The sequence below is a fragment of the Bacillus rossius genome, chromosome 2 (assembly GCF_032445375.1).
Source record: "Bacillus rossius redtenbacheri isolate Brsri chromosome 2, Brsri_v3, whole genome shotgun sequence".
Classification (NCBI taxonomy): Eukaryota; Metazoa; Arthropoda; class Insecta; order Phasmatodea; family Bacillidae; genus Bacillus; species Bacillus rossius.
Genome location: NC_086331.1, coordinates 93942465 through 93957626, shown reverse-complemented (window position 1 = coordinate 93957626; position 15162 = coordinate 93942465). Strand labels below are relative to the sequence as shown.

Sequence of the window (15162 nt, the reverse complement as noted above, 5' to 3'; positions counted from 1 at the left end):
TGGGCATTTCAATAACGAAACAAAATATTTGCTAAATAAAATAACTTACATACTCAGTGATAACAAAATTAATTTGGAGGAATCACTTTAAAAATAATATTATCTTTTAACTGATATTCCGTTATCTAATACATAGCTGTATCTACAGTATAAAACACGTAATATGTACCGATTGCTTCTCTTAGTTACATTTGCCTAAGTTAATGATTAGTACATTTATTTGTTCCAACAGCCTTAATGTGTGAAAGTAAAACAGTTTTGTACCTTGAATGACTAGAGTTCCTGTCGAATGCAAGATGGGCTGAGACCAATAACTGACCCAATCATGCCAATTTTATATATGGTTGGCAAATGCTTAAGTGAAATTAATAAGCTTTTCATTGTCATTGATTAGTAGGTCATCAATTTTTTTCCCAGGTTGCCTGGCAGATGTATGCTGGGCAAGTTTGCATTTTCAACAGACAACGGGCCAACATCTGTCTTAGCAATGAACAGCAAATGTTTTATGACAGACGATTTTTCCTTGCAAGGGCAAGAAACTGTCAGTTTTAGTCCTTGCAACTTTAAGTATTTTTTCACGTTTAAATGTAACACTTTGAACACCTAACATTTAGGTTCTTAAAAATATTTATTATAAATTTTAATAATTCTGCAGTATTATTCTATGCTTGTACAATGCTTTTTTCTTTACGATACCATTCTGCAGAGGAAGCATAATGTGGAAGTGCTTTCCCCAAACCACAGCAGTACACCACTATAGTTTTATTATTATGTGAAGCGAAGAGAAGTGCTTGCGTGTCAGATTTCAATTTGTTGTGTTTTGTTTTTGCAGTGCCTGATTTATTTTTTAGACAAGCGAGAGTAATTGTTAGTGTGCTAGTTTTTTTATTATTTTTTGTGGATGTCTTCATAATACATAGCTCCGGCTTCGCAGCAGACCATTTTTTAAAGGTGCAATTTGAGTTCCCATTCTAGTTGGCTGTTTGTAGTCAGTGTGTTTAGGTTCTGCCATACAACAAAATTATCTCAGTAGGCAGTTATACTTTGGTTCTTAGCATTAGGAATCCCTAACCATCTCCATGTGAGCAACATCTGAGTGTCCTTGGAAAAGAGGATTAGTGAATGACCTTGGAAAATCATAACCCATTTCAGAGTCAGTGGCGAAGTGATGCTGGAAGATACTACTGCGCTGGTTTTGTGTTAAAGGTAAAAAGTTATTATTTTTTAAGTGCAATTAACATAGGTTCTAATTCATAGAAGTGAAGGTTATCCACTTATCAAGGAACATTATATGATTACTTATTTTTTTAATTACATATGTACATATTTTGGTTCTTCACATTAAGAAACAAATCAAATTTTTGTGTGTTCAGTTTGTATTTACACATAATATAGCTTAATGTTTTCTATTAACAAACATAAAGTAAATTTAGGTTATTAAAATGTTGTAAAAATTTACTTGGCACATAAATATTAAAAATTGTAAAGTTACATATCTTAGTACGTCAACTAGTTTGTTTCATTGAAAAAATTCCCCTCACAAATAAGCATTCAGTATGCGGATTCTTAGAAAAATGAGCGTGCAGAAAATGTAGTGATTAGCTCAAGCGGAAACATTAGTCTTGTTAACAGATGTTTATTATAAAAGGTGGCAGGGTAGGATTCACATCACAAGGGAGAAACTAATGAGCATATTGCTAGCAGGTTACCTCCAGAATGCATCAACTTATTAGCTAAGTCAGCTTGCTCGGGAGTGGATCCAAAGCCTATGAAGAAAGAATATCAAAGAATAAGGAAAATAGTTTCAATCATTAAAAATTACGAGAAGAAAACCAAACTACAATATTCAAGAATCTATAGCATTTACTAACATGGTCTAAAAGAAATATTTGAAAAGAATTTTATAAAAGCAAAGAGTTTAAATGCTTGAAAATGACAGGAAATGTGATACTAAGTTATTTTGCAATGGACAGGATAAATCTACCAATAACAAGTATGAAATATCAAATGCTGCTAAATATAACAAATGCTTTCAATATTGTTACAAACAGTAAAGAAAATGAACAATGATCTAGCTTTAAGAAAAATGTTTAATATTTAAAAATAAAAATTACTATTTGATTAAAATTAAGAGACATATATGAGCTGAAAAACAACACATACAGTAACACTATTTTCAAACCACAGCCTGCTAGTTTATGCTTGTTCTCACTGAGTAGGCTGGCGAAATTCAGCTGGTGTATTATATTTAATTCCAGTTCACTGTTGCTAAATCTCACGTTGAACACTTTTCTTCCTGTATTTTGTTTATGTGCAACGTTAAACTGTGTAAAACATGCAGTGACAGTTGGGTTTGAAGTATGACAATTTTTAATGAATATCCCTTGTATTTGGTTCATAAAAACCAAAGGCACGTACACGTGAGAGGAAAATAATGCATCGTTGTCCATATCAATGAGTTACACATGAGGGGTAAGACATCAAACTTACATTCCAAAAGGAATGAGTTTGAATGCTAGTCTAGCCTTCCTGAGTTTGGTTTTCCATGGTTTTCTGAAGTACTACAGGCAAATGCTTGGATGGTTCATACTATAGGCCACAGAAATTTCCTTTTCCTAATAGTGGTCTATGTTGCATTGTTCCCGTTTCTAATGACCTGCCTGTCAATGAGGTGTTAAGAAGCCCAATGAAATAATCAAAATTGTAGTGTTGCAGTTCCTTCTTGCCCATCTTTCTGTTGGCATCACTACTGCCACTCAATGTACAAGTAGTTGGCCAACGGGAAGAATGAAAGTTTGGTTTGATGGTAATTGCATCCGGCTAGGCTTACTCTCATAGACATTGAGGTCATTAAATACGGATGAGGAGTGAAGCGATGATGATGTGACTACACCAGGTATCGAACCCGGCTCACCTTGGTGGGAGGCAAGTGCTCTGAAGTGTGATCCGAATGGACTGAACGAAAGTGGGAAGGAAGGAAAACATTTTGACATTGATGATTGGCTAATCACTGGCCAACTTTATGCAACAGGTTAAGCAGCATTATTAACTCAGATCAATATCTGTGAAACCACGCAAAAGGAAGAAAAGAGAATTTCCAATATCCAGTATAATTGGACAAATTCACATTTATGGAAAAAATATGAGCTAAATTGTTGGTATACATGCTTTTCAGAAAACACTGAGGCTTGGCTTTAATGTAATTGTACACTAACTTTACCTTAGTCTTATCCCTAGACGACAACAAAAGTTTGGATAAACGATGAAGTGACCGAAACTTCTCACGTATGATGTTTATCTTAAATCAGACTATTATTTTACTAAATAAACCTGTTATAGTAAAAAAAAATTGTGATGATGCCATTCCAGCAGTGGTGAAAGAATATTCATAGCCCTTTTACAGGAATTAAAGAACATTCATCAATAGTAAAATATTTACACCAAAAATATAGATTATCTTTGACTAGCTCTTTAAGCATATGTGACTGTATGGTACAACACAAAAAATAAAACAAACTGGTTGCCCAACAAAGATTTCTTATAAAAAGAGTGTTGCACTCTGACTACTCAATGTATCATACAAGAAAGGCTGCAATTCAAACAAACTAAAACTGTAACTAACATAGTAACACATTTCGGAGAATTTCTTTGTACCTTTTAAAAAACATAACAATAAACAATTTTGGGCATTAATTGGATCAAACATGTTTGCCAACTCTTAAAACCAGATTATATAAACAAATTTTAGTGTAGATTAATAAAAGTATTATACTATTGACACTTTTTGGAATGTTACTAATTTAATTTTTCTATTAAAAGTTTCATAATATATTGACAGGTACATGAAAAACTTACCTTTAAAATGGTGTTTTTAAACACATGCTATGGAATGAAACAAATTAACTAACAGATCACAATATGCATGTAATAAACATTTTAAATTCAAGTCAAATGTTAAAATACACATTTTAAAGATAAAATAAACTGTAAAAATCAAATACCTGCTTACCTTCTACAATCACAACACAACTTGTTTCGTCTGTACCATGGATGTTTGTCGCTACACAACTGTACTTCCCTGAGTCTTCTGGCTTGCAGTCTACAATTTCCATAGTAACAACACCATCTGCATGGGTCATGTTGAATTCATACTTTGTTAGCTCCCGTTTGTCTTTGTACCATTTAACCTAAAATATTACATTTAATTAAATTTCAGTACTTTGTAAACATACATTGAAATAATATTATAATTTTTATTTACAAACGAAAACATAATATAAGTATATTCATATAGTATTTTTCAATATTTAAGTTCTACTGCAATGAAAAATTTTTAAAATTGTAAAAAAAAAAATTATCTGAAACAATAGTGGACTAATACTAGGATGCCTTACTAACTAAACAAAACCTATACTTAACAATAATAAACATCCTCTATGTATTTTCCTTACCCTGATTGAAACCTTGTATTCATTGCACTGAAGTTGTTACAATTGCACCACACCACTTATGTCCATTTTTTTCGTTGTGCCAAACATCAGTTTTAAACATAATCTTCAGCACAGTCAGACTATATACCAATTAACTTTTGGGGAAAAAATGTTTTTATAATATACAACAAGTTTTTGAAAATGCTGTAAAAATTTTTAATCAGTTTCCTTTTGTCTTTGCAAGAAATTTTAAGGCACCTCTTCATCCACTAGGTTTTTTTGCTGTTTGCAGATATTAAGGTGGATCTCACGTGCCAATTCATTTAATTCATTTTGTCGTCATTACTATCAGTTTAGGGCTATTTTTGTAAATTTAAGACCATAACGCTCTTGCAATTGTTGATTTGTCACATATATTTTCAACACATATTTAAGTGTTACGTATATAATGGGTGTAAATAGTCGTGTAAGTGTTTATAATTGTTTCCAATTGCATGAAAATTTACAGCAATGATATCACACTATAAAGCCCTTACCTAATAGAAATAATGAGAAAAAAAATAAATGGCATGTGAGATCCCACCATAATGAAGAAATTGTACAAATTTATCAGCTGTGTGAACAGAAAATTAACCTCTAGAGAATGACCATGATGTAGTCACCAATTGGTCAAACAATAAGTGTTAGTTATAAATTATAAATATCAGCATAAATTTTATAAATAGCAAATAGTGTGCAGTATGTATTTGATGGTGAAATTTGGAACACAAAATAATACGCTAATTGTCCTTAAAAATTAATTACATGAAAAATTGAAAATGTAAAGATCTAACTAAGGATTAATGTGACACTATCTCCAAAATTGTATGGAATCCCACCTCTCTTGAATACTGATGTGGTACTCATTAATTTAGTCACTCTAAGGTTTTGTATATAATGCACAACCCTCGCCACATGAGTGTGACTTGTCAATGGTCATTGGACTAAAATAGTTTTAGAACGAATAATTTCCATATACTCCAAAGACAAAAAATTACAGGCTTACCGCCAAATAACCTGATGGTTTTGTAAAGGTTAATGATGTTCAGTATCTTGAAACCAAATTTCCAAAATACTGGATAAAAAAACTATTTTATGTGCAAAAAATATTTTTTACATCTAAATGATTTATATAAGAAAAACTATTAAACATTATTTTAATACTTAAAATTGAACACAATAAAAATCTATTGACAATATCAAAGAATGTGGAAGGAAAGTGTTCGTTGTCCATGATTGTTAAGACTTTATGCTCATGTTGCAAGGATCGCAGGTTTGATTCCAGCATCCTGGCATGACTCAAATTTATGATCGAGTTGTACGCATATTTTTCGGAACACATTTTAATCTTGGAAGTTCCATGGCCCTAAGCCTTTGTGCATAAGCTTGCGACGTAAAATCATACCAAACACAGAAACAAACATGACTGCTTCCTTACGGTCGGAGTTGGTTTCCCACTGAGACAGCAGAGCAGCTTGCAGGTCTGTCTGTACTGCATCACTCGCGGTCTTAACAGGAATGTAAAGCTAGGCGCACTCTCTCTCTCCTCCTGCCACACCGTGTAGGCCAGGGGCTCACGCCGCCGGACTGGGTGGACTTCCGGCTTGTACTGGGGCACTGTTTTCGGAAGAGCTGCACAGAAAACACAACACAGTTTTTAGTCACACTTACCCAAGCTTCACTTAAGCCTACAGAATGCACGTGCCACTTTTTAAAGCATGAACTTGAACAAAAAGTAAATAAAAATCAACACTCTAGTCCATAAGGAACGATAATAAAGCACAGTAAATTTAGAACAAGTTTGTGTGCTAGGCAGGAGATTCTCCTTTGTATTAAAAGTTATGTCATTTTTAAGTCTAAAAGAAAATTTTACTAACTTTGTTCTTTCAACATTTTTGCAAGAAACTTAAAGGATAAAAATGAGTTAATGTTAACATTTGATACAAGATTAAAAATTGAATTAGCATTATATGTTAAGATACAATAACTAAAACTATACTGTAGTAATTATGCATTAAAAACAATATTAAAATTTATTATCTATTGATATTTAGCTGGTTACGAAACCAATACCAAGCCTGGGAACGGGTCAACTACGACGCCCAGGTGGGTTTCAAAAGCTTTGGTTCAAGGCCTGGTCAGGGTGCGTGGTGAACCTTAAGGCCCTCACACATTGATATGTCCGGTTCCCAGTTTGGACTGCTCAGCCCGAACTGACAGTTTGAATTGAATTGAGGCCCTCTGCACACACAATCAGTCCAGCTGTTCAGTTGCAGAACAAACAGTGAAAACTGAAAGTTTGGACTGAAATGAAGCCTTCCACACACACAATCTGTCTTGTGGTTGTGGTTGCTATAGGATGTATCGTTTCATCGTAGAATATGAAAGAAACCATGGATTTTGCAATTGCTTTTACACTTTTATTTAGAAAAAAAATACCAAAGTAACCAAAGAGTATATGCCTGCCACAACACTCAGCTAATGGACTGATTCTAAGGATGACAGTTTGGACTGGCAAGATGCTGTTCCCACACACGGAAGTTTAGACTGAGGGCTCTCGAGGCCACAGTCCGATTTGATGGAAAGCCATCAGTTCATCAGTCCATAAGTTCCGACTGACCAGTACACCATCCTTACACACACATGGTACAGTTCCAACTGTTAAGTTCCGACCAATAAGTCTGAACTGACAATTCGGACTGATTGTGTGTGGGGGCCTTCAGAGGATGATGCTAGAGTTCTGATGGATGTCACATGATGATGATAAATTATATTATGAGCAGTTTTTGCTATGCTCATACTGTATTAGTATAAGGAAAATAGTGAATATATCCCTATATTGAACTAAAGCAAACATAAGGGTCTTCGTATAATAGTCACTAGCATACTTGGCAGCCATTCACACGACACAAGTTCACAACAAGTCAGGATGTGCAAAGAAGGTCTTGCACAAGAAAGAGACTAGTGTGTACTTGTTTTAAGCAAATATTTCTTACGTTGCACATTGAGGAAGACAACCTCTTCTCTAAAACCGTAGTGGTTCTCAGCTCGGATGATGTACTCTCCCCTGTCTTCCAGCTTCACCCTGTTAATGACGAACGTGTAGTCTTCGCCGGCATACCGCTTCATGAACTTCACACTCTGCCGCAGCTCAGCATTATTGTGGTACCATGTGAGCGTCGGTGTTGCAATGGCAATGACGCGGCAGTAGAACTTCGCACTCTGCCCCTCGTAGGCAAATGCACTCTGAGGTCTGATGACAAACCTTGGTGCTGCTTGCCTACGATCTGTGAAAGTACAAATACAACTAAAAGTTAAAGTAAATATTTCAAGGTTTTATTTAAATATATTATAAAATTTATATTAATGAACATCTGTGCAATAAAAGACAGTCCAATTAATTCTTAAATGGTGTAAATGTAAATTACTATGATATAAGTAATTGACTTGAAACATGTAAATTCATTAAAATATATTTTTGAGAATCTAACATCAATTAAGTTAAGCAAGCAAGCCTAACAATGTCATAAAACACATACTTACCAAATGAACTGTCATATATGCGATATTTCTCAACCAACAGTTTACGAAGTGAGCTATACTCAGCCAGCCGACCAATTGGCAGAATGAAAGAGTCCCAATTGGAATATTTGGCTCTAATCTTATCTCGTATGTTGGTGTAACGAGATGCATTGATTGGTTGTGTGCGATTGCTATGGTCTCCTGTCAGCCAAGGATGAATGAGACATTCGTGTGCGGTCATACGTTTCCTAATGGAAAAAAAAAACATATGTTTAACTTTACGTTTAAATGAGGTTCTTAATATGCTTGCAGAACCAATCAAAAATTGCTTTGGATGATTCACATCATTAAAACACATTTTCAAAGTTATAGTTACTGTTTTATACTAAACATGGCTCTCAAATTTACTACTGCAAATAAATCTTTTCTTTATTGAGATAAATTTTAATCACCCTTAACCATATAATAAATATTTATTTGTTTCAAAATACAATGTTATTTCTATATAGTTTGGATGTTTGAAAAAGGCCTTTATTTTTCACCTCATCCTTCTTTAGTTCACAAAAATAAGTAGTGTGTTTAATTACGTTGTAGATAAGCTTATTAACAAAAAAAACATGAAAAAATGCAGAAAAAATTATTTGTTTATGCCTAAATATGTAAGAACCAATTATTTACAACACTGTTTGGATTCGGTATTGTGACACTTCACATATAAGATTTGTTTTCAAAGGTACCCAAAACTGATTTCACAAGCACAGAATATAGCCATTCCTTTAAATATCAGCATAAAATTTTCAATGTCAATAAAGAATGGTAGTCCTTAAGTTACCAGTAGTGCCAATAAGGGGCACACTATTTTATTTTCTAAAATCGTATCAAACATTTAAAACAAAGATGAAGAATAATACAGAAAATAATGTTAAAAATAACTTACTCTTTATTTTTAACAAGCAGCCTCCGGATGAAATCTTTGCCTTCTTCAGAAACATTGGTAAAAGCTTCTTCATCGAAATCCCAATCGCAAGCTTTAACGTTCTTTAACGTTTCAATGTCGTTGTCTCCAGCAAATGGGGAAAGGCCACTCAAACTAAGTAAAGAAAAAATTATTTCAATTAGTACTTTTGCAAAAAAAAAAAAAAAAAAAAAAAAACACACCACTATGCTAAAAATTATTGTAAAAATAATTAAAGTTGATTAAGTTTAATTTGCAATAAACTTACAGAACATAAGCGAGAACGCCAACTGCCCACATATCTGTGTAGAAACCAACGGGTTCACGCTCAACTATTTCTGGGGCTGCAAATTCAGCGGTTCCTGTAGATATTTTTACGACTTCATTTGGATCCAGCTTCGTAGCCAGCCCAAAATCAATGAGCTTAACATTCTTGCTGTTTCTTGTTTGGCACATGATATTTTCTGGCTTGATGTCTATTTAAACAGAAATTTGTTAGTTATAATGTGAAAGGTGGTAAATTTGCTAGATATTACAAACACACAATTGAAATGTTTTTTTTTAATTTTATTTACTACCAATGATTTTGTTTTCGAGATTGTATATGTTTAAATTTCACTGTAATTATATAAGAAAGTGAAAAGTCATAAAATATGAACTCCAAAAAGTTATCGTAACAGTGATTAAATTTCAAAAACAAAATCAACACTAACATAACTCGCATGCTTAAGTTTATTCTTACCCAAATGAATGATATTCTTTTCGTGCATATGCTTTACACCTTCACAGATTTGTGTCATGTAGTTTATAACTTCTGCTTCTGACATGGTGTAGCCTTCTGCTGTTATTCTTTCAAATAATTCACCACCGGATAGGCTGCAAAAAGGAAGAATTATATTATTTTAGTGGAGCTATTGTTTTAAGAATCTTAACTGTATTGTTATTAGTGTCTCTCGGAAAAGAATTTTCTTCAATTCATTTTATTTTATTATAAAAATGGTTTGTTTGACAGAGTTGTACATTTCATGGTTAAGCACACAGACTTAAGGCAACATCTAAGATCATAATGAATTCTGAACTTGGGTACCAACAATTTTACGTCTTCAAATAGCTTATTAATTTGTGTCATAAAGAATGTTATTTTTCACATCTCAGAGCACTTAATATCATGGTAAATGAAATAAATTAAAAAAATAATAACTTTCTATAATATCTTGTATACTTTGCATTAAACCAATGAACTGTTCCACTTTTAAGACAAAAATTATTTTAGAAGTCTGTTTCATGTTACTGTATAAAAGTTTTATTAATTACGAACAGAAAACGGTTTTAGTGGAATTTTAGGCTTTCTACATTGTTATTATGCTGATAACATTAAAAAAATATTTTTCCATAGCAAAATTTTCCAGGGTTTTTGAAATATAATTTTTGAACTTCACTGTTGGGACTCTGGGCTGGCTGCTCTGTTCATTCGCCGCACAGGTGGCGTGGCCAGGTATTTCGGGCACGGGGCTGGTGCGGTGCGATGTTGGTATGCAGAATGGTCAAATTTTTTTGTAGTTTGTTTGTTCAGCCACGTGCTTGTGCAGTCTCTGGCCGTGGTTACCGAGTTGCATTGGCGCAACCGGCCGCGCGATGTAAGGGTTTAATCAGCATAAGTAAAAGTGCAATCATTTTTATCGTTTTTTCCTCTGGTTTTGGTTAGAAATTATTGCGATATATTACGGAGCCATAACATTTTTTTAAAGAACATAGCCTATGTCTATCTGGAATAACGTAGACTTGTAAAAATCGAAATTGTTTTTGGGTTTACTTCTCATAAACAAACAAATACACACACATACACTCTCTCTCTTGTAATATTGGTATAGATAGCAGTGTAGATGAAGATTTGGATTCAGTTAGGCTCACTGGGTAGGCTTAACGGGCCTCCCTAGTAAAAATGTTTAGCGCGTTGGGCCACTGGCCATGTGCTACGGCCAGTGGTTGGGCGGGGCGATATACCTGAGCCTGTCGCCTGCGCCGCGGTGGAGGGGGGAGAGGGCGATTCAGCGAGGGGGGCGAAATAATGGGAGCGTTGGAGGGGAAGGCTCTTTTGTCATTGTGTGGAGTCCATTTGCTGCTCATACCTGCGTTATCTCGTTATCTGCGAACAAGATTGTGGCAAGAAAGGTGACTGTTTTTCCCTTTCGCTACATTCAACCAAAACGAAAATGTTCTCGCATCGCTTTGCTTGCTTCCTGACAGTGTTTATTAACTTTAAACATCAAATTAGTGTTACGATCCAGTCAATATCCATGAAATGCAAACAATCGTCAATTCTAATTAAAACATTTATTTTAATTTTTTAATTAACGTTCTACATAATTAAGAGATTTACATACATTACAAAAAATGCTGTCACCAAAAATCGATGCGTTAGCGTGTGCTTTCATAAAAAAATTTGTAAAAATTATATAATTAAAAAAATTTCCAACATTAAACTTTCGAACTGACATTTGTGTGATAAATGGTTTTGCACGAACAGTTACGCTTTCATTTATAAAAGTCTTTCGCACCGCGACAAGAAATCACGTCCTACTAATATATTGAGTAATAAAACTGGGAATAAAATGATGACAATAATATTAAATATTTTACTCTTAGACACAAATCAACTTTTGAAATCGCAATAAAGACAAACAAATTTATAACTTACTTCTTGAAGAAAAAGTGCATGTCAAACTCACTTTAAAATTGTGTGGAGAAAAAAATGTCAGGAACAAACAAGTGTTCCCACCAACGACACATCGTCAGCTTTATATTTTAGGGTTCACGTAGTATTTAGTTACACTAAATATTACTAATATTATTATTTTCTGGCACTTATTACATGTTAAGCATTTTATTGTTTTGCATATTTTTTTAATGACTTTAACATTGCACAATATGATGAATAAATATACACGAATGAACTTGAATCCCGTTCCGAGTTACATACAGACTGTTTACGAGCAGTGTAAATTTCTAAGCTGTTACAACAGCGGCCTACAGGTGGATTCAGACTGCAGGCTTAGTCAGTCACGCTGAATCCACCTGAGTTCAAATTTTATCGATGACAAGCGCGGGTGGTATGGAAGAACTCAGTGTGCACTGACTGTTGTGCTCAAGGTGTCAGTGAAGTGTATAGCTGGAATCATGGGCGAAAATCTGTAGAATAAATCAAAAAGTGCTATACCGAAAGTATAAAGTTGAAGTTCAATATTGCTTGTCAAGTAAGTTCAAGAACAAAATAAAAAAGAAGAAAATTTGTTTTCTTGAATCTACTTTTTTCAGAAAAGTATACATAAATACAATATTATTTAAAATAAAAATAAAATTTTTTAGTCCTTGAGTATAAATTTACTGAAATATTTTTTTAGTTAATTAATTTTTTCATGCGAAGAAATATTTAATTGTTAAAATCATGAGAACATAATTTATTACATTTATGTATTCCAAAAGCTTATGTTAAAGATCGACTAAGTATATGCTATTCAATTTGCCCAAGAATTTTACTGCAATAGGAGAGCATTACAAAAACACAATTTAACTAATGTAGGTATTATCACAATAAGTTATGTTCATAAACTATATTAATGGGAAACAAATATTTATCATTTAATGATATGCAACTTTTTCCTTTGAGGTAAAAATTAAGGTATATCTAATGTAATAAGTAAATCCTCTCATAAAATTTACTGCAACTAATATTCTTCATTGTCCGTCATATTATGATTCCAAACAGTTTAAATCAACTGAAACATGAAATAAAATAGTAAGGTTAACCATGAGGTGTGGAAGAAATTAGAGATTGCTTTGTAAAATGTGTTAAAAATTTCTCATGAAATATTGTGATTATTATGATCGTACATAATGTAAAAAAATTCAATACTTACATGAAATTCAACACACTTTGTATTGCAAATTATTAAACATATATTTTAAAAACACATGTGCGTATGTAAGTCAAATTGTTATGTAATATATGATGAACAATAACATTAACGATACAAATTCCCTTTCAAATAACTTTCACCCAAAGATAAGGCCGCGGACAAATTATACACACTGGTCGCACGAGGAGCTGAAATAAGTCTTATAAGAAAGCCGGCCGGAGTAATTCTTTTCAAGCCAAAGCTAAAAGTAATGGATGTTGTTTGTCTGAAGCAGGCAGTGAAATGACATACAAGTTTACAGAATAGCCATATAAGATCTTTGACGTTTCTTATCCCGTCAGTGGACTGTACGCGAAGAACCAACTGCATCATGGCCCGCTGCCAGTTTTATACGTACGTATGAATACACTTGTAAACGATGGTTTGTATACTTATGTATGTTGCCGACATCGATTGGTATTCTTTGGCAGCTCGATGTGGATTCATTCGAACACGTTTGCGCTAAACACGACATATTTTTACATAAGAGTGACATCGCGCACTGAAAAAAGTTGCAGGTCTGTAACGCAACAGTGATACAAATATTACATATTTTGAACATTTTCTGGAGCACGACATTCACTTTGGGTAATGCTAAGCTACTTGATAGGTAAACTTTACCCGCTTTAAAAGTGATAACTTAAAAAAAAAGTGTACATGGAAGCAGACTCAGCCATATGTTTATTGCTGTTGTATTTGTCATAAACCTACTACGTTCAATACGACCTGTAAGTAGAACCCATTTTTTTTTTACGATTTGTGTAGAAGCTGTGGTTGTAAAGCGAATTTATATTCTTAGTTAACTAACGTCTATCATAATATATTTGGAATAAGGCTACCTTAATTGTTTTGTAGATTGCTATATTGTTATATATATAAGAATTACTACAACGGAAATATCTGGAAATAAAAATCAAGGAAAAAAGCATGAAAGATTAAGGATAATTTTTTTTTCAACAACAAATAATTTATGGTTTAACTGCTTTGTGTACTATATAAAAAGAGAACAAGCTTTCAAAATTTTACAATTTTTTTGATTATCCTTTATAGTTATGTTTTGTTTTAACTCATAAATATGTAAGTTGATTGCCAACGTCACGAGTGTACGATAATTTATTTCACACCGCTCCGGGTTGCAGGTAAAGTAACAGGCGTGAAATTTGATCAGATTCGCGTTCTAATTATTCAGGCCCTTTAATTGGGTGTGAAGCACCATGTGCCAAATATGTAATAATTATAAGTAGGTGAAGTATTAAAAAATAAAGAACTTGAAAGCAAAATAATGCATCTAACAAAAATAATTTGCAAGGTTCTTTCGTGGATTTTGTAATGTATCGGCAATATTTACTTAATTTTGGTTTTAGGATAAATTAATTGTGGTTAGTAAAATTTTAATAATTTTGTATAAATGCTGTAAAAATTTATTTCCTGCCCTTATTAATTAATCGAGTTGTAGAAATAAGTTTATCTGAAAATTTACGTTATCTTTATTAAACATTGCCACTATTAATACCTTTTAACTTCAAAATGGTTTTGTATTTTGTAATTAATAACATACCATCCATAACTACATATTATGTGAGCGATCGGTCACTGACCCCATCTTCAATCCTCCTCGTGACTCCTGCGCCAGGAGGAACATTTATATACTTCTGACAAATTATTTAATATAAAACTTTCCTAGTTTTTATTTTTTTATTTATCATTCCATGAACATTTTTAAAACAGTGCAGACCATCAGACATATATATAACCAAAAAGCATAGCAAAATGACATTTAGTTTTAAAATACGATTTTTCTTTTAATTTAACATACATTTTATATAAACCTACATTTTTAAGTATGAAAACTTTTGTAAATAGTTAACCATTTGGTTAATACCAGTATAAAATTTTTCCCCCGGCGTTGTAAGATGTGTAAAATAATTTTGGAAAACATAAATAATTTTAAAAAATATTGGGTGGTATAATAATTGTTTTTTTTAATTTTTATTAAAAATAGAAGGAAAAACAATTAAGTGTATTTTAATGTTAAAAGTTAAATATAAATTTTGTCGAATTAGCTAGCGAGACTGTAAAGCCACCAATAAATAGTTTGTACGACAACTTTCAATGTTTTGTTTGATCAGTTTCAATACTTTATTTCATAATGCATGATATAGTATTGTAAGCTTTGTTTTTAGAGATACACGAATATAGTCACAGAGTAAGTCGAGCACACAGTACTGTGGCGAGGCATACTAAAAGCAATTCTGAGAAT

The 15162-nt window shown here is 32.9% G+C and overlaps 1 protein-coding gene across 1 annotated transcript in view; it reads right to left on the bottom strand.

The window, feature by feature from the left end:
* Positions 1-15162, bottom strand: part of LOC134529473 (twitchin) — a 547023-nt gene that overhangs the window by 22056 nt on the left and 509805 nt on the right. Inside the window, exons 136-143 of the mRNA XM_063363606.1 lie at positions 9689-9822; positions 9215-9422; positions 8929-9081; positions 8013-8239; positions 7466-7756; positions 5908-6101; positions 4010-4187; positions 1710-1766 (exon numbers count right to left, since the gene is read on the bottom strand). Coding sequence (XP_063219676.1) covers positions 1710-1766; positions 4010-4187; positions 5908-6101; positions 7466-7756; positions 8013-8239; positions 8929-9081; positions 9215-9422; positions 9689-9822 — 1442 coding nt within the window. The remainder of the gene's footprint in view (positions 1-1709; positions 1767-4009; positions 4188-5907; positions 6102-7465; positions 7757-8012; positions 8240-8928; positions 9082-9214; positions 9423-9688; positions 9823-15162) is intronic.